General features: G+C 42.6%; 1 protein-coding gene and 1 long non-coding RNA gene across 9 annotated transcripts in view; one reads left to right on the forward strand and one right to left on the reverse strand.

The window, feature by feature from the left end:
* Positions 1–23,740, forward strand: part of ZNF608 (zinc finger protein 608) — a 116,212-nt gene that overhangs the window by 43,591 nt on the left and 48,881 nt on the right. For 7 of the 8 annotated variants that reach the window (XM_055549038.1, XM_055549080.1, XM_055549064.1 and 4 more), the window contains one exon: positions 12,356–12,611. In XM_055549038.1, coding sequence (XP_055405013.1) covers positions 12,356–12,611 — 256 coding nt within the window. Of the gene's footprint in view, positions 1–11,099; positions 11,707–12,355; positions 12,612–23,740 lie in introns of those variants that run through there. The other variant, XM_055549086.1, reaches the window with a different exon arrangement.
* LOC129629212 (uncharacterized) lies at positions 14,994–20,206 on the reverse strand. Its single transcript, XR_008703091.1, has 3 exons — positions 20,079–20,206; positions 16,565–16,629; positions 14,994–15,341 (listed from the first exon to the last, which is right to left on the reverse strand). It is a non-coding gene; the product is annotated as an uncharacterized LOC129629212 (long non-coding RNA).

The following is a 23,740-nucleotide window of genomic DNA, read 5'->3' on the forward strand; positions in this document are numbered from 1 at the left end:
CAACCAGCTCCCCAGAGGTCTGCATTATATCTTCCCTTGACTGCCCTGTGGTGTCAGCCACCAGACCTCCCGGACCACGGTGGCCTCGGAGCCTCTCTCCCCTGGTTGTGGTCACTCACCTCTCTCCTGGTTTGCTGCAACCTCAACAGCCGTGCCTCCTGCTCTCTTACTCCACACTGACGTCAGCAAGAAATGTTGCCCCTTCTCTTCGTACTTTTCAGAGGTTCCCTGAGCCATCTTGTCCACTCTGCTGGCTTCACCGCTTTCTCTCTGCCAGTGACCCCTCTCTAGTCTAGATAATTCTCTTGAGCTCTACACCATTCTGTCCATCCGTACGATAGACATCGCCCCACCACACTCCACCCGTCCTCTCCATCCCAGGGAAGGACGCCCTCGCGCGCTCACACGGAAGCCTGGGACTGGGATTTGAGACGCCTCTCTTCCCCAACCCCTGCCACATCTGCCGCCTCTTCAGTGAAGGACTCCGGTGGCTTCAGCTGCCCTCCTTCCCTCCTTCCTTCCTGCGGTTTCAGCCGTCTCATATCTGTTCTCCCACGGCTTCAGTTTTGCCAGAGAAACTATCCATCCTCCCATGCCCCTGCTTTAATATCCTCAGCACGGTCTTATACCTTTGCAGTCATTCCCCAACATTCTTAGTCTGTCCTGCGCTCTTCGTGAGCCCTCTGTTTCTCCAGCCTTAATGTTCTGTCTTGCTCCTGACCCCCTAAGCTCCTCGACTCACTGTACTGTCCAGCGTGGCTCATCTCTGTCCATGTCTCCCACCCTTACCCAGCCTTACTCCTGCAGTCCCTTCAGATCCACCTTGCACTCTCCCTACCACACTCCTTGGCGCTTGCACAATGCCCTGAGCCTGACTGACCACAAAAGCTGACCCCAAGCTGCTCTGTGGCCCCTGCTAGTCTCCCTGCAGCCTCAAGGGCCCTCCAGGGCTCATGGAGAAACACTTGGCAAACGGTAGCACCTGGCAAAAACTTTTTAGATGAGGAAATGACTTCCCCAATGGTGAGGGGGCTTCAGTCAGCAGCCCTTGTAAAGCGGAGGACACAGGGTCAAATACCACCTCCCTTCACACGCAGTTGGCCCCAGTGCCACCTTGGCTTGTTAATTTCAGGACCTCCACACAAGGAGTTGAAATCATAGTCTCAATCCTGTTTCTCTCCCTTCTGCGTTAGCATTTGTTTCCTTTTATTCTGAGTGGAAAGGCTTAGCATCTTTTTCTTAAAATTTTTTTAAAAATTGTGAAAGTAGTACATGTTCATGTTAAAATTCATGCAAACACAGAGGCTATACAATGAAAACTGACTCCTCCCCATCGCCCTGCATTTTTTTATATGGATTAACTTTCTAGAAGGATGCATACGTAGGAAACTGTTAGAAGAGAGGCTCTCCCTGGAGAATGACCTGTTGGACTTTTAAAGGCTGCTCTGTTCTCAGGAGGGAAAACAGAATCCTGGGCCTGTGGGAAACTCTTTTGTGGGCATGGGGAAGGTTCTGCGAGAAGAGAACTTTGAAAGTTTGAGTTACGGTACGGAGCTTGGTGGAGGGCACAGCAGCCCTCATGGGATAGCCTGTGGCCTCTCGTTTGGCTCCTGACCTTGCTGTGTGCTGTTGTGCTCAGGCATGTCTGAATCTTTGTGGCTTCCATGGACTGTGGCCCACCAGACTTCTCTGTCCATGGAATTTTCCAGGCAGCAATACTGTAGCAGGTTGCCTCTTCAGGGGATCTTCCCAACCCAGGGATCAAACCCACATCTCCTGCACTGATGGGCAAATTCTTTACCACTGAGCCACCACTCCTGACCTTGAGAGGTAACTTACCTCTTAAGAATTTAGTTTCTTTAGTTTACAGAATCAGATGAGAAAGCCCAGTCTTGCCTTTTCATAGAGCCAAGATAAGAATGAATGTTAAAAAAAAAAAAGTGTCTCCAAGGTATCCTTAAAGATGGGCATGAAGATGGCTCGGGAGCTTCATGATTTCTTTCTGTCTGAAACCGTCCATCTCTGTGATGAGCTATGGAGAGCTTTACTGAGTTGTTTGATTTGATACGAAATTAAAGTTTTAAAGCTTGTGTTAAGAGAGTGATGGCTCCTTTGAATCAGTGTTTGGGAGTTATGAAAGGAAGGATGAGAGATAAGAGGCTGGTGCTGAGTGTCCTAGACCTGAATTTATGTGAGTAGTCTTTAGTTTTTTCAGGGAGGAAGTGGTACCAAAATAGTATGTGGGGCAAGAAGTGACAACTGGCCTACCCTGCTATGGAAAGGGGCTTTGACTCTTTCCATGAAGCATCTTAGTTCTCATAAGGTTTGACTCCTTGCCGTTGAACTTGTTATGACCAGCATGTATTGTGTTTATAGTTTAAATGTCCAAAATATTCCTTGAAAAGACTATGTTTAGGTGGTTGCAGGTGAGATTTTCTACTATAAAGAAGTGTTGTTGGTTAGAGCATTAGGAATAAGGTGATTATCCCCCCGCTACTCCCTACAGGCTTTTCTTTCTTTAATTTCTCCTCCTTTCTCCCTTCATTGCATCATGTCTGTGTCCTGAGATAGTTGAGGATTAGAGACCTCCAACCTTTTATTAATTTCGAGGAGAAATTGGGGTCATGTGAAGACAGGCAATGCTTTAATGGCCAGTTATCTGCGGAGATACTCAGTCACCAGGGGTTTTGACATTGATTTGCTCGCTGATGCAGGTGCACCCACGTGAAGCAAAATCCAGAGTTTTACCTCTGGGCTTCTTTTTTAAAAAATTTCACTCTTCAGGACCAAGGGCCAGATGTAATCCCAAGAAATGGGATTGATGTGGAATTTTACAGGGGTTTCAGTTCAGTTCAGTTGCTCAGTCGTGTCTAACTCTTTGTGACCCGTGGACTGCAGCATGCCAGGCTTCCTTGTCCATCACCAATCCCCGGAGCTTACAAACTTATGTCCATTGAGTCGGTAATGCCATCCAACTCCCCTTCTCCTGCCTTCAGTCTTTCCCAGCATCAGTTCAGTTCAGTTCAGTCGCTCATTCGTGTCCGACTCTTTGCGACCCCATGAATTGCAGCACACCAGGCCTCCTTGTCCATCACCAACTCCCGGATTTTACTCAAACTCATGTCCATCGAGTTGGTGACGGCATCTAGCCATCTCATCCTTTGTCGTCCCCTTCTCCTCCTGCCCCCCAATCCCTGCAAGCATCAGGGTCTTTTCCATTGAGTCAACTCTTCGGATGAGGTGGCCAAAGTATTGGAGTTTGAGCTTCAGCCTCAGTCCTTCCAATGAACACCCAGGACTGATGTCCCTTAGAATGGACTGGTTGGACCTCCTTGCAGTCCAAGGGACTCTCAAGAGTCTTCTCCAACACCACACTTCAGAAGCATCAATTCTTCGGCGCTCAGTTTTCTTCACAGTCCAACTCTCACATCCATACATGACTACTGGAAAAACCATAGCCTTGACTAGGCGGACCTTTGTTGGCAAAGTAATGTCTCTGCTTTTTAATGTCTATGTTGGTCATAACTTTTCTTCCAAGGAGTAAGTGTCTTTTAATTTCATGGCTGCAGTCACCATCTGCAGTGATTTCTGGAGCCCCAAAAAATAAAGTCAGCCTCTATTTCCACTGTGTCCCCATCTATTTGCCATGAAGTGATGGGACCAGTTGCCATATCTTTGTTTTCTGAATGTTGAGTTTTAAGCCAACTTTTTCACTCTCCTCTTTCACTTTCATCAAGAGGCTCTTTAGTTCCTCTTCACTTTCTGCCATAAGGGTGGTGTCATCTGCATATCTGAGGTATACACAGGGGTTTAGTTTTGTACCAAATAAAGGGAAAAGGATTAATCCAAGCGGACTTTTTTTTTTTTTTTTTAAGTACTTTTACCCCCTCCTCCTTTCTTTGTGGCTTAATTTTGTTTTTTTAAGGTGTCTTTGGAAGTAGGCAGGATGAGAGGAAATCAGAGAAGCCTTATGAGCAAGATAGGAAAACAGTGGTCATTTACTGCTATTTAAAGTGTCCTTAGGTTGCTGAGGAGTGTCACCGACACTTTTAAAACAGATGAAGAATCTGTGGCTCAGGTATAAGACAGGAATGGTTCCCCTCCCTCCCCCTACAAAGGACGCAGGTGAGGCTGAGTGTGTAACAATTGCTGTGGTTGGTGGAAAGTACCCAAGGCTGAGTCCCTGTGTCCCCTCTGCCTCCACCAGCTTCATTTTCCCATGGAACCTGGCACAGCTGGGGGAGGCCTTCTAGGGGAGATTTTTGGTTTGGCTTCAAAACAACCAGAAAGCTTTAGACACCAAGTCCAGGGTAGTTTAATTATACTCTGTCTTTCCATACTCAGTACTTTGTCTTTTGCTTTGAAAAACTGTCACGGCTAGAGCATGAAGTTAAAAATCGTCACTGTTGTTTAAAATATAGTTTACACCTGTGGCTGGCCTGTCTGTGCCTCTGACTTGTGACCTGCACATGGAGTTGCTTCTTGAATAATACACTGAACAGTCAGCGACCTTCCCTGGACCACCACCCCCACGCAGCGTCCCCGAGAGCCTGGGCTGGCATTCTGTGACTTCAGCAAGGCTGGAGTCCTGGTTGGGAATGGAAGCATCCGTCTTGACCCCACTGGCCTTGGAACTGGAGCCCTGGTCCATCCCAAGGCTGAGCCCTACCTATTCAGTGGCTAAGCCTTTAAAAGCGTGCGAGCAACTAGAACTTTGGCTTTTTATTTGGTCTCTGTCTTTATACCTAAGAATGAGAAAGTGAAAATGATAGTATGATTCACAGTCATTGTGTATAGCTGTTGCTTTTGGAGTCAGATGATTTAAAACAGCAACAACAGCAAAACAGAACCTGAGCTATGGTTTCTGCGAGGTTCTGTAGTTGAGGTTTCTGAAGGAATTGTGGTATTTGCTTGGGCACACCAAATGCACCATCCTGAACTAGGAGTTGAGAAAATAATCAGATGCATGGCTTCTAACATGCAGAAAAGGGTCAGAAATTACCTGGGGAGGTAGGTTTCTTTCTACCTTGTGTTCTCTTTTACATTGAGAAGAGTTTCTTTTGCTGTTTGATCAATGTGAGTTCAGACTCTGGCTCAGCCACTGACCCTAAGTGACCTTTTCCGTTTAAGTTCCTTATTCCTCATCTGTTAAGTACTTTCAGTCACAACCTTGTGAAGACTGAATGAGAGAATGCATAGTATCATCCCTCCTGTGTAATAAGTGTTAAACAGTAGTGACTGATACCGTTACTAGTTTTACAAGAAAGTGCACAGACTTGGAAGTCAGAGAGGTTTGGCTTTGAATTTCAGCTCTCTGGGTAAGTAAGTAGCTCATTCGCTGAGATCTTCAGTTTCTGTTTCTATAAAATGGGGATGTTATGAGTGTCAGCGGAGATAGAAAACATCTGGGGCCTGGTGTACAGTAGGCCCTTAGAAGGAGTTTGCCCCTGTTGTTTGGCAGCAAGCTGTAGCACGTGCTTTGCCCTGATCACGGTTTCTAGAAGGAAAAGCCTGCACTACATGTAGGAAAGACAGAATTAGGAATACTGAAATGCAGTTGTTCCAATTTTGTCCGACAAGGATGAAAATTCACCCTTGACGAATCATTTTGGGGAAAAGATCGGTGCTTAAGGAAACCATTTTTTAAGCTTCCCTTGCTTTACTAGTGAAGCAACGATGTCTGGCAGAAAGGGTAGTTAAAATGCAAAGTGATGGACTGCGCCAGTGGTCACCTTTAAAGAGCTGTGATTTCCCTTACATGGAGTGCCATCTCTGTCTAATGCTTTTTAAATTAAAGAGGTGACTGTGGGCAATCTCATAAAACAGCCAAATACCAGGATATGGAGAAAACGAGAGCATTAAGTAATCGTGGCCCGGTGTGCTCACAGAATGTAAAAATATTGACTCTGAACAAAATAAAACACCATTCCCGCTCTGGTTGTTGGCGACCCGAGAATCCCAGGATTGAGGGGTTAAGAGCAAGATGAGCATGGAGATGTGTAGCAACAGATGGAAGAAACCCAGGCAAGTTCCCCAGTGAAGGTTCAGACCTGCCCCGAGGTGTAGGAAGGAATCTTTCCTTGAGGCTTGCCTGTTTCCTGGTGGTCAACTTCCCATCTGCCTGGCAGTGCTAGCCATCCCCACAGTAGAGCCAACCTGACTGTCCCTTTGTCGGGTCAGCCCTGCCCAGCCGACCTCTCCTAACTTGTTGTCAGTTTCCAGCTGCTGGAAACCATCACCAGGGGCCACAGTCTGTGCCCGAGTGGTGCAAAGCTGCTGCCCACCACGCTCCAGCATTGGAGCCTTCCTTGCTCATCGGCACTCAGGAAGCTCTTGAAATAAGGTGAACAGAGAAAATATTGCCAGGATCTCTCTGCAGACTATTTTTCCCCCTGGTCCTCTGATTACTCACCCTAAGTGCCGCTATCTGTGTAAATAACCTTTTCTTCCCCGCCTCCGTCTCCCCTCTCTGCTCCCCCACTCCCATGCTCTTAGGCTCTCTTGAGTAATAAATAGCCAGGCTACTGCTCAGTGTGCAGCAACACCTGGGAATAATCATTGCAAAAATAACAGTGAGAGACTGCCGCGCGTCTGTTCTTGACATTAACTTTCCTCAGTTTGACAGGCTGCCACCACCAGCTGTTAGACTTATGGGTCTTTTTTTTTTTTTCTTCCACTGGAGATGGCTGCTTTCCTCTTTCAGGCTCTAGTAGATTACATCAGTGTCCCGTCAGGATAACAGAAAAGAGCTTTGACAAAGGAACCATCGCTAAAACTGGCCAGTTCTCCCTCCTGCTCTTTTATTCCAGTTATTGGTATCATTTGATTAATAAATTCCCCACCGATTTTTAAATGGAAGATGATAGGAATACTCTTTTAGGGTATGTCCCTCCCAAAAGGTACTTATAACTATTAATCTTAGGAGCAAATCCTAGCATTTGGCTTCTAAAGGGCTAAACCACCTAGCATTTTCTTTTCAGTTCAGGTCTCAGGTATGTTTGTGATAATAATAATCATATTGACGATGGCAGCAGCATTTGTTTATCGAGGGCTATTCCATACCTTAGGAGAAGGCAATGGCACCCCACTCCAGTACTCTTGGCTGCAAATCCCATGGACGGAGGAGCCTAGTAGGCTGCAGTCCATGGGGTCGCGAAGAGTCGGACACAACTGAGCAACTTGACCTTCACTTTTCACTTTCATGCATTGGAGAAGGAAATGGCAACGCACTCCAGTGTTCTTGCCTGGAGAATCCCAGGGACGGGGGAGCCTGGTGGGCTGCCGTCTCTGGACTCACACAGAGTCAGACATGACTGAAGCGACTTAGCAGCATTCCATACCTGGTGCCCTGAGGTAACATCGTTTTGCGTGATCTTGGGTAGTAGTCACCTTAGTAGTCAGGTGTTGTTTCCGTTTTACAGATGAAGCTACTGAGTCCCAGAAGGATCAGGCAACTTGCCCAGGGTTCTGTTGCTAAAGATTGACATGGACTTCAGCTACGGAGGCTGATCTCTGCCCCGCACTGTCTTTACATGCTGGTTTTCACACTCAGGTCACCCTGGATAGCCCCTTACATGAAGTGCTGCAGCCACACTTGCAATTTTGCTGGATTTGTGTGACCATTTGATTATCGCTGCAGTCTTGCCCACTCTTTTGCTAGTGGCACCTGGCACACAGCAGGTATGTTAGTAATTATTTATTGGGTGGACATCTGATCAATTTGAGGTGAATAAAAGGAAACTTTGAGGGGAGCATAGCACACACACAAAAAAGAGGTCCAGCAAGAGATGAGTGGAAGGAGATTCTGCAGAAGTGGAGGACTCATCAGGGCCTGCTGTAAAACGGGGCTGGATTAAGCCAGTGGACGACTGCCAGATGCCAGTGTATGAAAGGAGTAGTATTTCTTCAGGCTGAGCTTCTCAGGGTTAAGCCCTTTTTCTTATACTTTTAACATACTTTTTAACCGCACTTAACCATGCATTTGGAGAGGATTATAGATTTATGTTAAACATAGTAGGATATAAAAAGGAGCTTTGTAAGAGTGCATGCAGGGTTAGAGAACTGTAATATCAGACCAGGGACTTTTTTTTTTTTTTTTTCTTTTCCTAAGCGGTTGTTTACTGTGCTAAGCACTATGCCAAGCTTTCACTGGGCATGAGTTATCTCATTGAGTCCTCACTGCAATCCCGTGCAGATAATCATTATTCTTACTCCCATTTCTTAGATCCGGACACTGAACCTTAGAATAGCCAGGTCATTTGTTCAGAATCCCACACAAGCAAGTACCTCCAGGGTCAGGATTTGAACCAGAACAACCTGAGGTTTGTCACTACCCAAGTCCAAGTGTACAGTGCCTCCTTTCCAGACACTCTTGTAGGAACTGTTGCTGCTCTTAAAGAGCCTGGCTGGGTGAAGAAATTGTGTTTCAGTGTAGGCGTGAATGACCTGAGAAATCAGGGGACAGTGGAAGTTGACCTTTTGTATAAGGCAAAAACAACTTCCAAACCCTGCCTTGTGAGTAGCGTCACATGGCTGTGTATTAGACACCATGAAATACACAAGAACTGATTTCTATTTTGCAAGAACACGTCACGTCACACTGGGGGTGTTCACTAACACAAAGAAATAACCAAACTCTATAAGTTATTTCCCCCATCCCTCTTTTCCTTCCCAGTGTATGCTGAGCTCCTTTATAAAGGTCCTTCTTAGAGGATGCTGCTCTTCTGTGGTCACCTGGGCTGCCACTACAGATAAATTATTGCCCTTACACAGATACGGGCCCTGGCTTTCTCTAGAATGAGTAAGCTGGGTTAGATGACCTCCTAGCTAGAACATTCTGTGGTTGTCTCAAAAAGCTGGAAATGCAAACTCAGCGGCTTCTGCCTGGGCAGGTCACTGCAGGCTGAGGGAGCTCAGCCTTGTCAGTTGAGGCCACGAACAATGTGGGCCCAGCATAGCGCATGATCCAATTATTATGTTACAAGAGAGAGGAAATTCAGACTTGTCCCTAATTTTTTGCATTGGCAAAAAAAAAAAAAGAAAGAAAATGTTTTTAAAACTGGCATACCTGCCAACAAAAGCTCGTCTGAGAGTGGCTGTAATTCCCCACCACCTTTCCAGTTGGTAAGCTCTGGGAGAGGAGGGCCCTCGGTATACCTCATGGATGGTCTTTGTTTTCCACTCCAAATCCTGAAATCCCAAGGGAGAAAAGTTTGCTTTTCTACTCTTATAATGATAATTGAGACCTAAAGGAATGGGGGTTTGAGCTGCATTGAGGAAGCGAGTTCAGTGGAAAAACTTAAGAGAAATTCACTTGTGCAAGTCAAAGAGCTTAACCTATAAAACCATATGACCTGTTGAGTTTTCCTATCAAGTTTAAGAGTTTTAGACTGTTATTACATTGGGGGACTGTTTATGATTATTGTTCATATTTATAGGCAAACTTCTCTGATTCTTAGTTTTCTCATTTTAAAACAGGTGTGCACAGGGCTCCAGGGTTCCTTCTATATATATCATCAGCTGAACTCTTCATTGCTTTTGAATTGTGTTCATGGAAATAAACACAAGTTAACTTGCCAGTAGGCCTAGGATACCATGGCCTCTCCCATCAAGCCATCTAGATTCTTTAGACGCTTCATCTTTGGAATTACATAAATATCCCAAAGAGTATGTGAGTATGTATGTATCTCCATGCAAATAAAGAGAGTTATACCGAAATAGAGATTTAATCTAGAAATTCTGTTGTGATAGGATTCATCATCACTATTAGAAGGCAAGAAAATAAATTTTCCAGTTGAGGAACATGGGCCTCAGTGAGGTTAAATGACTTTCATAAGTCACAGGCTTACTTAGTGGGGAGGTGGGGCCAACATCCTGTGGTCTGCTCCCCCCATCCCTACAGCTTCTTTTGTACATGTTTTCCCACGGCATCCTAAGCTTCACAATTAGAGAGTTGGTACTCTCCAAGACACTTCACCTCTTTTATTTTATTCAGTCTTCTTGTTTATCTAACTGAAGCTGTATTTGTTCTTTTAGAATTAATGTATGTTGTCGATCCGGAGAAGGCAATGGCACCCCATTCCAGTACTCTTGCCTGGAAAATCCCATGGACGGAGAGCCTGGAAGGCTGTAGTCCATGAGGTCGCTAAGAGTCAGACATGACTGAGCGACTTCACTTTCACTTTTCACTTTCATGCATTGGAGAAGGAAATGGCAACCCACTCCAGTGTTCTTGCCTTGAGAATCCCAGGGATGGGGGAGCCTAGTGGGCTGCCGTCTATGGGGTTGCACAGAGTTGGACACGAGTGAAGCGACTTAGCAGCAGCATGCTGTCGATCAAGGATATGGAGACTATTTTGAGAATGTTCCATTTTGTTTTTTCAGTTTATATGTGTCGCACCAAATTACAGTCAATTTACAACTAACTATACAAATTAAGAGTTTGTTGGGAATCATGCAAAAAAATGTACAGGCGCTGGTTTATAATTTTCTTTGGTCTTTTTTTTTTTTTTTTCCTCTTTTAAATTCTAGAAAGTGACTTCAGTCTCATGCAGTCCTTTAGTTGTAATAAAGACTACAGGACTGCACTCGCTTCCCCCACCTCCCTTAAATTTTCTTCCTCTGAACCCCTTTCTTCATTTGTCAGCTCAGTTTTAAAATAGAAACTATCAGTGTGAACTTTGATCCACATTAAGCTGCATTTACACAAAAGCATAAATCACCAGATCTGGGGCTTGGGGCTGTTAAATGCTTTCCTTTCTCGGGCTCTGTGATCAAGAATGAAGAACAATAAAAAGCATGGAGCAAAAGGAGTTTTATGGCAGCTTGGAGAGCAGGAAATTAACTTTCTTTAGCGTGCAGTTGGATGAAGGGCTGTTCGGTCGCATCTTGGATCACTCAGGCAAGTGAACGTCGCTGTATCATTTTAGTGAAATGCAAAGTGTAGCAATAGTTCCTCCAGTCATATGAACAAGAAGCCCACACAGATGACTGCTTCAGCTGTTGGAGGAGGAGCACACTTCCTCATATGACTTCTCTTGAAAAACGCTCTGTGTGTGTGTGTGTGTGTGTGTGTTTTTTTTTTTAAAAGAACAAAGACTATGTACTATTATGTCTGTATCAAATGTTGATTTCTTACAAATGTTAATTGAGAATATATGAACAGACTAGGATGGAATTTTACCAGAAGAGCTTTCTCTCTGTCCTTTTTACACATCTCCTGTGTCCGTCCAACTGATAAGACATATAAACATCATCTCTTGTATGTCAGTGAGGTCTCTGTGCAACCTGAGGACACGAGTGATCTGGAATCCTGTGCAGAGATGTTGTGCGTTTGGCTTTTTCACATGTGACAACCGGTCAGCAGGGCCAGAGCTATTCTGTAGCAGTCATAACAGGTGTTAAAGTGGGTGGAAGGAGTGGATCAGTCTGTTGGTGACCTACCTACTTAGTACATACCTAGCTTTGGTTTCATTAATGGCCGGACTCCTGCATTTTTTGTGGTAAAGGACACCTTTGCTGTTGTCCTCAGGATTGGGGTGCAAGGGAGCGGTTGCACCACAGGGTGTCGTTTTGGCTGACATTGCTCTTTTCTGAACATAGAGTTGCTGAGTCCCGATCAAACTCATCAGGGATCTTCACAAGTTGAAGCACTAAAGGACTTGTGCATGGAGGAGCTCGGATTCTGTTGAGCACATGCATTTATGGGTAGTTCTCCATTTCTATGAATGCTGTCAAACTTTGCAGTAGAACACTTAGCTAAAAGTTGATATCAGCCTAATACATGCTCATAATATCCAGTTTCTGTGTTTCTGTGTGTGTAATCAAGTTTATGATTTTATATGTTCGGCAGAGTAAATTAATCTGTTTTAGTAGTGATTGAATTCATTATGGTTTATAAAGTACTTTGAAAACAATTTTAATCTATCTCTTACGCTTAAATAGTCTAGTGATGCCTATATGGATATTTATTGGAGTTTCTCCTTTGAAAAATGTTGTTATGTTGAAAATACACTTTCATGACAAGTGGGAAATAGTCTTCGTTTTGCAAAGCATATTTCCTGCACATCTCTTGAGGAGGCTAAAGATTGTCAATTGGTGAATTTATAAGGACCCCAAAGGCCTGTCTGTAACCCAAGAAGCTAGAGCTCCAATGTTTACTTTGTGTATGGTGGAAAACGAAAATGCTTAATTTCTCCTCTACTTTGTATTTTGGCACCATTAAAACACTCAAAGCATATTATAATTGCAAATAGAATTTGGAATGGTGATGTATTCTGGAAGTGATGTCTACAGATTGCATTGAAAAGAGCTCCAAGCACGCAGCCCCACTGCAGTGAGCCTGTCTGTCTTTCAGGTTGACCCCCTGTTTACAGTACCAGCGCCTCCGCCACCGATTGCCAGCAGTCTCACGCCTCAGCTTCTGCCCTCCTACTTTTCCCCATCTTCATCCAGTATTGCAGCACCGGTTGAACAGCTTTTGGTTCGGACTCGTTCCGTGGGTGTCAATACGTGTGAAGTTGGAGTAGTGACAGAGCCAGAGTGTCTTGGGCCCTGTGAACCCGGAACCAGTGTGAATTTGGAAGGGATCGTGTGGCATGAAACAGAAGAAGGTAAATACAATTTATTTTCATCTATTCCCCCATGTCCTCTTCCCTGTGATGTCTCTGTGTCTACCTGTAATGGGAATTTGCTTTGTGGTATTCAGAGAGGAAAGAAGAGTGGTTTCTATGCACTCTTGATTTTTGTTGAAATAAGAGCTATGTTTCTCTTTTTGTTCATGGCTGCTTTTGCATTCATTCAGGAGCAGTCTGGTGTCTGTCTAAGTGGTTCTCCACCTTAAGTGCTTTAACTTGGAAGGACTCTGAAAAGCAGGCTGAAGGTTACAGTTTCTCCTAGGAGGTACATGAAAATTAGAACGGGCAATAGATCTCAAGCTCATTTTGTTCTTGGTTTGCCAACTGATCTGTCTTGAGGTGGTTGTTTTTGTGTTGTTGAGGCTTATATTTACCTTCTGAATCGAGCCAGTGTTCCTACATTAGTGGCCAGTTGTTGCTCAGAGTTAATGAAGCCAGGGTCCAAGGTGTAAGCTCCAGTTGAGTCAGTCAGTTCTTTTCTGTGGCTGGAGACGTAGCACCTTCCTGGTTCCCTAATTCAGCAGGCCGTCTGGCAAGTGCTGTCCATTAGTCATGAGACCCAAGGTGCAAGAGAAATAGATTGGGTGAATCTCTCATTCCTATTGGAAATGCACATCAGATGTATGTCATACGGACAGTGGATCCAGACTCTCATAGTACACGATCATCAAGTGTAGCATGTTCCATATGGCCAGTGTCCTTGACAGAGCACAGTAGATAATTAATACAAACTAAATAAGAAGGAGAGAGCTCCACTGCTGCATTTTGGAGTGCTTCCTGCCATGGGGAAGAAGCATGCCCCAGGGTACACCAGGGGACCAAAGGAAAGTGAAGAACAGAGGGGAAATGTTTTTCCTCTGAGCTAGATTGGTCAAGAGTGAGGAGATGACCCTTATCAGTATCATTGTCTTTTAGGAGAGGAGTTCAGAGCAAGGATAAAGGTAACAAGAAGGACCTGAGATGCAAAATCAATAGATTCCTCTGTATCAAGGGGGAGAACTGGGGGCTGAAACTCAAAGGAGAAGAAGTAAAATGCATGCCGAAGAGGCTGAGTGGATGGGAAAGGACAATATATTGGGGGTGATGGTTGGGAGAAAATAGTTAAGAATGGTGACAAACTAGGGAATGAGAGTAAAAATGACTGAAAATCAGGCGACAGGTGTAAGCCTAACTGCGAGAAGGCAAAAAATAGCTCAGGCTGTTTCAAGATGAAAAAACAAAACTTCTAAGGAAAATCTTTGAATTCTACATACTATCTTGAATTTACTCTTCTTGTAGGATGGATTTCATCATTAGATAGAAAATTTGGTAGAGAGCATCAGTAAGGAAAAATCAAGATTGAATTCTATAGGAAGCAGCTATGAGAGGGAATGAAAGCAGCAGATCCGGAGAGCTCTCTTATTTGCTCAAATAGACCTGACAGTTAACATTTACTCTTGGTTTTAGAAACGTGGGAGGTTTTGCTCCTTCTCCCTCTTTGTACCTTAAACTGGAAAGCCACTTAAATCAGTACTACACAACCACACCGGGAGGAATCGGTGTCAGGGGAGCTGGAATTAAACCTCTGTCGTGTTGCTTGTCGTTCAGAACCCGCCCAGTGCAGGGGCTCCACGTGGGGAGCTGGCTTCTCCTTCATTGCCTCTGGGTTGTGCACGGTTCATCTTCCCTTAGATTTTTTTTCCTAGAGCAGAAGTGATGGATAAGGGCTTCAGACTGGCATCTCCATGAGAAAACATAGAAAAGACTTCAAGACATTATTAAGATTAATTAGTGGAGGTGCTGATTTTCGGGTATAAAATGATTTAAAAAGAGTAAGGATTAATTTACATCAAGTTGAAAGTCAGATTGTCTTGTACTTGGATAACCGACTCCTTAGGGTGAATGAAGCACTGCCTTCCATTTTCCTAGCTGTGACTTAGCGCCTGTCAGTTTACACTGCGTCATGATTCTATTTATTCCAGTGTGGGATAGGACAGGTTCCTGCAGTGTGACCTTCCTGCATGGTAGATGCTGTAAAATTAAATTAAAAATCCAGAAGGTTTTTGTGGTTCTAAAACAGCTCTAAGTTTAGGGGTTTTTTTTTTTTTTTTTTTTCCCTCACTTTGCTTAGGAGTCTGCTGATTTTTTTACTTTGAACCTTGGCCTTCGGTAAAAGATGGGCTCCCTGATGGCTCAGAGGGTAAAGCAGCTGCCTGCAATGCAGGAGAGCTGGGTTTGATCCCTGAGTCGGGAAGATCCCCTGGGGAAGGAAATGGCAACCCACGCCAGTGCCTCCGGTGTTCTTGCCTGGAAGATCCCATGGACGGAGAAGCCTGGTAGGCTACAGTCCATGGGGTCGCAAAGAGTCAGACACGACTGAGTGACTTCACTTTCACTTTAGTAAAAGATGGGATTATTTAGAAAAAAGAAAATCTGTGTTTGAAAACAATAGTATATATGTTGATTGGAAATTCTGATGCTCTGGGCATATGTTTAAAGGGCTTTCATCATCATTATTATTTAGAAGTGATATGAATAAAGCCTCCCCAGTTCCTTGCTGTTCTCTGAAAATCCATCTCCGAGGTCCAGTGTGCCTTCCCTGATCCTCTGTGATCCCTGAATCCCCATGGGTGTCTTCCTTCAGATGGCAGAGTAGTGGAGTCTTCCGCAGCTCCAGCCTCCTCTGAATTGCCTCACATTCCAGGATTTGGAATGTGTGGATGTTTACTGTGATGACAAGAAGGAGATGGAGCTGTTGATAGAGTTATTCTTGCTGAATAAACTAAACTTCTGACCTCCATAGAACTTAACTTGCCTTAGTAGAGGCCTGGGTCATAAGATGTGTGTTTAATGTGTAACTGTTTTCAAGAGCATTCCATTTGCACTTTTTTTGGTGGGGTTTTTTTTTTTTTTTTTTTTGGTACCGTGTGTTTAAAACTCTTGTACCAATTTAAAAATTAAACCCACTTGACCATTAGTTTTTCCCTTTGGGGAAAAACAAAAAGAGAAGCGGAACAAACACATTTGAAGCCAGTTATTTGACAGAGCTAAAAGAGATGGATTTGGGGAGAAGTGAAGGGAAAGTGAGCCTCGTTTTTTCTAGTACTAGGTTTCATTCACTAAGAGCTTCAGGTCGGGCACTTGTAAAACTGTCAGTTGCCTTTGACTAATGCTATAGATTGAGTTGAATAAAATCTCTTCCTTGGTATTTTCATTTTGAAGATATTGTATCACTGGTAGTGCTTTTCACAAACCCAATTTATGTGCATTCACCCATGTGTGAAGTTTGTATGTGCTTGTTCTAAGATCCTAGACATTTTAAAAGGCCCCATTTGCAGTCTTTGGGGGAATATCAAGTGTTCCTGTGATTTCATTGGAAGATGGTAGGAGCAGCAAAGCTGAAATATGACGTCCCCACTAGGTACCTTATGGTTTCTTATGCTTGGAATCCTTCATTTGAGGAGGGTTCTTTTAATCATAGACTTTCCCGCTTGTGTTACTGCCAAAAACTCTACTCAGGAATAAAGTGTTAGGAGAGAGGTTCCCTCTGGAAATAATTAGTGGGTTTCAGATCATGCTTAATAGGAGAGAAAAATTATTACTGCATTTGGATGTATAGTTACTCTACTCTGATCTTTCTTCTTTAAGGTGAATGCATAGGAGCAATGACGTATTGTACAAAATCACTCGCAGATGTTAGAAAGAATTTCCTTAGCATTTCATTCCTGACATTTGGGACACACATGCCAATGTATAGTTATTTGTTTGAAAATTTGCTCTTTTGGTGGGGGGGGGGGGCGCACAAAGAAAACATGGTGTGTACAGCATTTTGTATAAGTACATGTGTGTTGAGGTTGGTTTTTTTAGCTTTCGAGACTGTATTTTCTTTTTGATTCTTATAGAATCCTGTTGCTTATTGTTTTTTTTTTTCCCCCTCCCTGAGAACATACTTGGTTCAGTTGGATCCACTGTTCATTGTTATGACTGTCGTTTACCATGGCTCTGCCATTCTGTCCTGAAGAAAAGGAAGTGAGAGAAAGCAAACTGGTTATTTGTCAGTGAAGGCCTTTTAAACATCTGTAGGTTGTAGATCAGTGGTTCTCAATTTTGTGCCTGTGAATCACCTGGAGAGCTTTTAAACCACACTGATGCCCTGGTGTCTCCTTAGTCTGGGCTGGCAATTTGGTGACCTGCCACTGGTATTTGTTTCCACCTCTCTCCAGGGGTTTCTAATGTGTAAACAATTATGAGAACCATTGTCTCAGGGGAAAGAGGGGATGTCCTGGCCCTTTGCACGCTGCTTGACTTTTTCCCTTTAAGGAAGTCACATGTTATCATTGCCTCATTTTCTCAGGTATGAAATGGACAGAAATACCTGCCCCGTGTACCTCACAGGGTGGATAATGTCTATCAGGATGCTGTAGTGTGACCGGTGAGCATAGCTATTTAATGACTGTGCTAATGAGAAAGAGGGCCCAGCTTTGATCCTGAACATGAACCCCACAGAGGTTTTGAGGGGCTTAATGAACAATTAGCTGGTGTATCACTCATCCTAAGTCATTAATACAGTGAGGCAGACCTTAGTTTCTTTCTCCAGTAAGCCAGATACTGTGACTTCATTTCTGTGTGGTCTGCTGAGTTATTTCTGAAATAGTTCAGAAACCCAAAGTATTAAAGAAAGTTGATAAAAGTAGCAAATGAAAGATTGTATTCAGAAAACATTGGGAGTTTTCAGAGGGGATAATAGGAATAAAAATTATGATTTATGAGAAAAGAGACTTCCCTGGTGGCTCAGATGGTAAAGCGTCTGCGGGAGACCCGGGTTCAGTTCCTGGGTTGGGAAGATACCCTGTAGAAGGAAATGGCAACCCACTCCAGTACTCTTGCCTGGAAAATTCCATGGACAGAGGAGCCTGGTGGGCTACAGTCCATGGGGTCTCAAAGAGTCGGACACGGCTGAGCGACTTCACTTTCTCTTCTTTTATGAGAAAACACTCAGTGTGAGAGGAAGAATGCTTGTTTATATCAGGTCCTTCACCTGATGTTTGGTGTGTTTTCTGAAGAAAGAAAAGTGATCTTGGGAATTCATGTTTTAATTAGAGAAGTAAATGATTCTCTTTTAAACCATCAGAGATGTTCTTAAAGTCTTCTGCTTCTTCTGCATTCTCCCAAATCACAAAAAAGATAGTGTTTTTATGTGCAGGGGAGGGGGTCTCAAGCTAATTTTTTTTTTCCTTTGAAATTCTTTTTTTTTTTTTAATTAATTAATTTATTTTTTTACTTTACAATATTGTATTGGTTTTGCCATACATTGACATGAATCCGCCATGGGTGTACATGTGTTCCCCGTCCTAAACACCCCCTCCCATCTCCCTCCCCATCCCATCTAATTTATTAAAAAGCAGGTGACCCCACATAATTGACGATGGAGCTAATGTTTGCTATAGTTATTTGTATTCTGCAGTATTTACTTAGCAACCTTTTTGAAAAGAGAACCTTTCTTTTTAAATTTTGACTCATGAGATTAAGTATTAATCCAAGCTTACTTTGTATTTTTAGTAATTGAACACAGAGTTGGTCTAGTACTTTTAATGATTGAAACGTTACTGTTTCTTGAGATAGTTCCCAGTGATTTTATAAATTCAGTGTTGACTCACAAGCGGAGTAAGATGCCCACTTTCACTTCTGCATTTCATTACCTGCCATATCAGTTAATGACTATAGCTGTGCAGTGAGGGGGAACTTTAAGATGGCTGATGGGCCATGCTCCCTGTCAGCACCGCACCCAGTGGAGATAAAACAGCGCCCAGGGTGTGAGTTTGCTAGGTGAGCATAGTTGTTTAATCATAAATGAGAAAAAAGGTTCACATGTGATCCTCAGCATAAACTTCTCAGAGGGCTGAAAGGCCTACTGGTTGCTTCCACTTACACCCTCACCTTCCCGGGCCATCTCCCTGTAGGGGTTGCCGATTAAAGTGTGGATTGTCTCTTTAAGATACATCATCATTGGTGGTAGAGCAGCTCAAAGGATGCACTTTCCAAAATGTACAAGTGCTGCTCATTTTCACATGCAAAAAGCAACCCAAATAGAAAGTCAGATCCATATGTTTGCTTTATCCTGATGGTGGTGGTTTAGTTGCTAAGTCATGTTTGACTCTTTGCAACACCATGGACTGTAGCCTGCCAGGTTATGACCATGGGATTTCCCAGGCAAGATTCCTGGAGTGGGTTGCCATTTCCTTCTCCAGGGGATTTTCCCAACCCAGGGATCAAACCTGCATCTGCTGCTTGGCATGCAGACTCTATGGCTGAGCCACTTGGGGAAACCCTTTCTGAACCATATGCCATCTTTATTTTCTCTGATTATTCTGTTTACAGTGGCGAAAAAATTTTTAATAAAGTGAAATTGTTTGATGGGGTATATTATAAACAACTACAAAGCTCATATCACTTTTTTTTTTTAAGATTACTAAAACTAATGTTTTCAGAAAAATACAGAAGGTAAAGATGGAGACGAGGTCTTTACAGTAGGTACTCAGTCAAGACGTGCTGACAGAAGGAGGGAGTAAGGATGGGAGCAGGGAAGCCTTGTCTGGGCCATTTTCCTGGGTTTTTTTGCTTTATGCTCTCTTGGATCTGTTTAATGCTTTCTTGATGATATAATGAGAAAATTTGGATATGATGAGTGATTGTGTGTTGCTGGAAAACCATAACACAGTCAGTTCACCTCTTGTCAATGTGAAAAGTAAGCGGCTATTAGATAAGATTTAACATAATGTCTTTGGACCAAACATTTTTTCTTTTGTGTTATTTTAATATGTATTTTGGTGGTGACATTAGGTGTTAAGTAATGAAGTGGCAAGTTTCAAACTCACTGTGTATTGAAGGCATTTTGTTTCCCCTTTTGATTGGTTGATATTGTATCTAAATTTAGTCTTGTATGTGAATACAGAATGTAAAATATTTTAAACTGGACTTTTCTTAGGACTGAGGTATATATAGTAAAAGATTTAAGAAGTTGTCTTTCAAGAGTTGTGTGTGTGGTATTATCCAGTATGCTTGTGTGTCTTTTCCCTGTGAAGGAGATGGTAAGAAAATGTGAGTCTTAACATTATAGTGGCTTGGAACTGAAGATACTATTTTCTAATTACAAAATTCACTCAGCCTCATGGGTCGCATAGAATAGCTGTTGGCCCATCTGGGCATATGTATTAAAAGGTTCCATTGACTTTTAAAAAATACATTTAAAACAGTTTCATTGAGATACAATTCACATAATGTACAGTCCATCCATTTAAAGTGTACAACTTAGTGACTTTGTAGTGTATGCATGCAGTGTTGTCCAGCTATCACAATTAATTCTAGAATATTTTCATTACTCTCCAAGAAACCCCATGCCCATTAGCAGTCACTCCCACTTGCCCCAGTCCCTCATTTTACTGACTTTTACTTCTTTGTCCTTACCTGATTTTTTGTTGTCTTTAATGTGTAAATATGTCTGTTTCATGGAGAAGAGGAAGGCTTTTTTGTTGAGCACTTTTTCTGTGCCAGACATCAACCTGGGCATGCTTTCCCAGTGATTGCCTTCAGTGCTCAGGACAAAAGCCAAAGTGACCTCACTCATTATATTTTAAAAGAGGAGACTTAGAAAGGGATTCACCTGGCGAGGGAATTTGAACCCACAGCGGTCGGAGTTTGAGCCCTTGCCTCTTCAAACCTCCTCCTAGGTGTTCTGGATTTCTGTCACTGCCCAAAGTTCCTGTGTATCTTACAACGTTCTCTTTGGAGAGAAGGATTAAATTTGAAAATAATAGCTGGAGTTTTTATTTTTAAGCATGGAGGGATAGGAGATTTCTCTGTAGCTCTAGCATCTCATCTTGGCAGGAGTCATTGAATCAGCCTTAGCTGGGTTGCTGTATACAAACCATCCCTTTCAGCCCCACTATGCCATAAGCTTCCTTCATGCACAAACCCCATCTGTTTTGTTCACTGTTGGATCCCCAGCGCCTGGCACGGAGTAATACACCATACATATTTGTTGAATGTTGAATAAATTCACAGAACAAAGTGATCTGGTCTTGATACCTGTTTAAGTTTGAATAGTGTCATTTCTACTCAGGAATATGTTACTTTTAAATTAAGTTTGGCCTACACAATATGGAAAATAAAGTTCTAGAAATCTAGTTTGTTATTGACTTTTTAAAGCTGTTATAAAATCTGACAATATTTCAGCTTCCAGCTTTGCTATTATTAGACTAATCTCCACAAAAAAGGAGAAACAAACTTGCGCGCTTCTTCCCTTCAGTCATTTATATCTTCAATATGGTTTTGATTTTTTTATTATTTTAAAAGAAATACGTTTTGAGACATTTGGGGGAGAAAAAATACAGACAAAAAAGTCATCTATGATCTCATTGTTCAGACAACACTTCAGTTTGTTGATTTCTTTCTTAGCTTTTTTAATAAACATTTTTATTAAATGTTAAAATGTTAAATGTCAAAATGGAGGTCATCCAGTAGTACACTTTTGAATATTCCTTTCTCTTCTTTTAATCTTAACATTATAAGATAAGCATTTCTGATGTTATTAAAATACTTTCTAAAATGCATTTTTCACTGCTCTAAAATACTATGTGGAATGGACATGAAATATCTAACTTTCTCGCATCGTAACTATTTACACTGCCTTCAACTCCTTAGATAATTGTCATCTTTTTGCATGAAGTTTTTGTATTGTTTTATGGATTTGCAGTTATTGGGCTAGCAGCAGTTTTCAAGGAGAATTGCTGAGTCAAAGCACACAGGCATTTTTGATACACTAGCAGATAGTAACTGCTTAACCACTTTCCCAACAGGTGTTACTGGTTCACACTTGGAGCCCCTCCTTGGTTACCTGTCCCAACTTTGGGCTCAATGACATTTTGATGACAAAAGGCATGAGATTTTAAGTAAAATGCGTAGCTTTCAGTGCCAATATCCAGGGTCCTGTCCTAGACAGAAGAGGGAATAGGACCTTCTTCATGTAGTAAATATCAAATTGGTCCAGCCTGAGAAGGCAGGTGTGCAAGTGAAGTGGTGTTCCCAAGAGAGCTTGCAGCTGAGGCTCTGCCTGGTGGCGGGCTTTGCTCTGGATGTAGTGAGCTTTAGATTTCACTCCTGCTTATGTCTAGTATGACATTTTACAGCTTTTTTTCCCCCCAGTGAAAGAAGTTAAAGAGACTTTTAGATCTGAGGAATTCAAACACCCAGGGGAGAAAATTAGTCTGTCAAGCATCCATTCTGAACTGGGAGGAATTGAAATCACTCGTGTTTCTGTCTCTGCAAACATTTTTCTTTTGGGTTCTGCTCCTTCAGAATAAAGATTGACAAAGGATAGGGTCTTTATAGAGAAAGCTTTGCATTGCATGGTTTGTTGGTAACATATTATCATTTGTCTTACGTTGTATCCCAGCAGTTTGTGGATTTCTCTGTGGCACACCCTGACTCTGCCCTCTATCTCCAGGCATCTATTTCCTCCCATGGTCTCTTCCCTTGGCCACCTCTGTGTATCGAGGCTGCAGGAGGAAGAACTATTGAGATAGTTTTTAAAAGTAGTATCTACCAAATCATTCCCATATGTACCCAGGCCTTCTTTTCTCAGATAAGTTTGGTTAATATTTCCCGGGCAAAAGCAAAATAAGCTGTAGGGAGAAGGAATAGCATTAGGTTGCAAAAAAAGCCTTTCTCAGCAGAGTTGGGGGAATTAAGCTCATGGGCACAATTGCAGAGTATCCAGCAAAGTCTGATGTAACAGTGGGGAGACCCAAGGCGAGGGTGGATAAAAAGTGATGTGAGGTAGGCAAGACCCTTATTGCTCATTTGATAATTGCTTATAACTGGGTTGTAAATTGAGCAATTACATACTCACCACACCTATATATACATACATATATATGTGTATACATATATATACATATATGTATGTATATATATGTGTATACATATATATATATATATTCATTTCCTAATGATGCCTTCTGACTCAAATATATTTTTGAGACACTTACGTAGTATTTGCAGTCCTCAGGTGTAAGAAGTATGGCTCTTTCCTCTACATGACACATGACATGTTTGGCAAGCCTGAACAATTAAACACTTTTGCCCAGGGAACTTTACACTGCTCTGCCAACATGTAATTAGCATCTCATTTATGTGGAAAACTCCTATAATTAGTCCTATTATACTTCTAAAGAACCTGGGGTCCAGTCTAAATAAAGTGACTGTAGGTTCTTTCTGGATTTCCAGAGAGTCTTACCTAAAATGATCAGCCTTGCCTAGTTTTATGTCTGTGTTTGTTGATGTGTGTCTGTATGAATATAACCAATTATTTTAAAAATATGCTAAAAGGAAAATAAACATTTGCTTGTCAGTTTGAGGTTTTGACTGAAATGTGGGAACTCAGTTCGGCTTATAGCGGGAAATGTTTTTAAAGAATTTAATATTCACCAAATATTTTTACAAAAATACCCCCAAATGTCATATTCAACTCCATATTTCTTAACAAGGAAAAAAAAAAAAGTCCCAGCACTTGCGGTGAGTCAGAGGCGGTACCACATGTTCTTCTGGCTCAGTGGGCAGCCTGTTCCTGCCAGCCCTTCAGGGGCTCACTTGTACATCTGCACCGTTTGTATGTTGTCATGTCGATGTCTTCTTGATATCCACGTTGACAGGCAACTTTTGAAGAAGTCACAGGCCGACAGCAGAGAACACTGAATGTGTCTTATTTCTCCTGAGTAGCATTAGAGACCGACTTGTTTGAACAGAGCCAAGGAAGACTGCTTTCCACCACTTTCTACAGCTTCAGGAGAAGACCCTGTAGTTCTTTAGAATATGAAAAGACAAACCTGTACAGGGTAAATGCTGTAAGAGCAGATGAACCAGCATTGAGATCAGTGGCATCGACTGGGCTCTCTCTGAATCTGGAACCGGGGTGACTGCAATAAACAAGCATGCAAAAAGTGCTTTGAGTTCAAGTCTTCGAATACTCAAGGGCAGACAGACAGGTTGGGAGCCCATAACCCGGAACTGTGACAGACTTCTTTGCAAAAGCGTTCGTGCCATGTTCTCATTTCTTCGCTGAGACCTCT

The sequence above is a fragment of the Bubalus kerabau genome, chromosome 1, assembly GCF_029407905.1.
Source record: "Bubalus kerabau isolate K-KA32 ecotype Philippines breed swamp buffalo chromosome 1, PCC_UOA_SB_1v2, whole genome shotgun sequence".
NCBI lineage: Eukaryota > Metazoa > Chordata > Mammalia > Artiodactyla > Bovidae > Bubalus > Bubalus kerabau.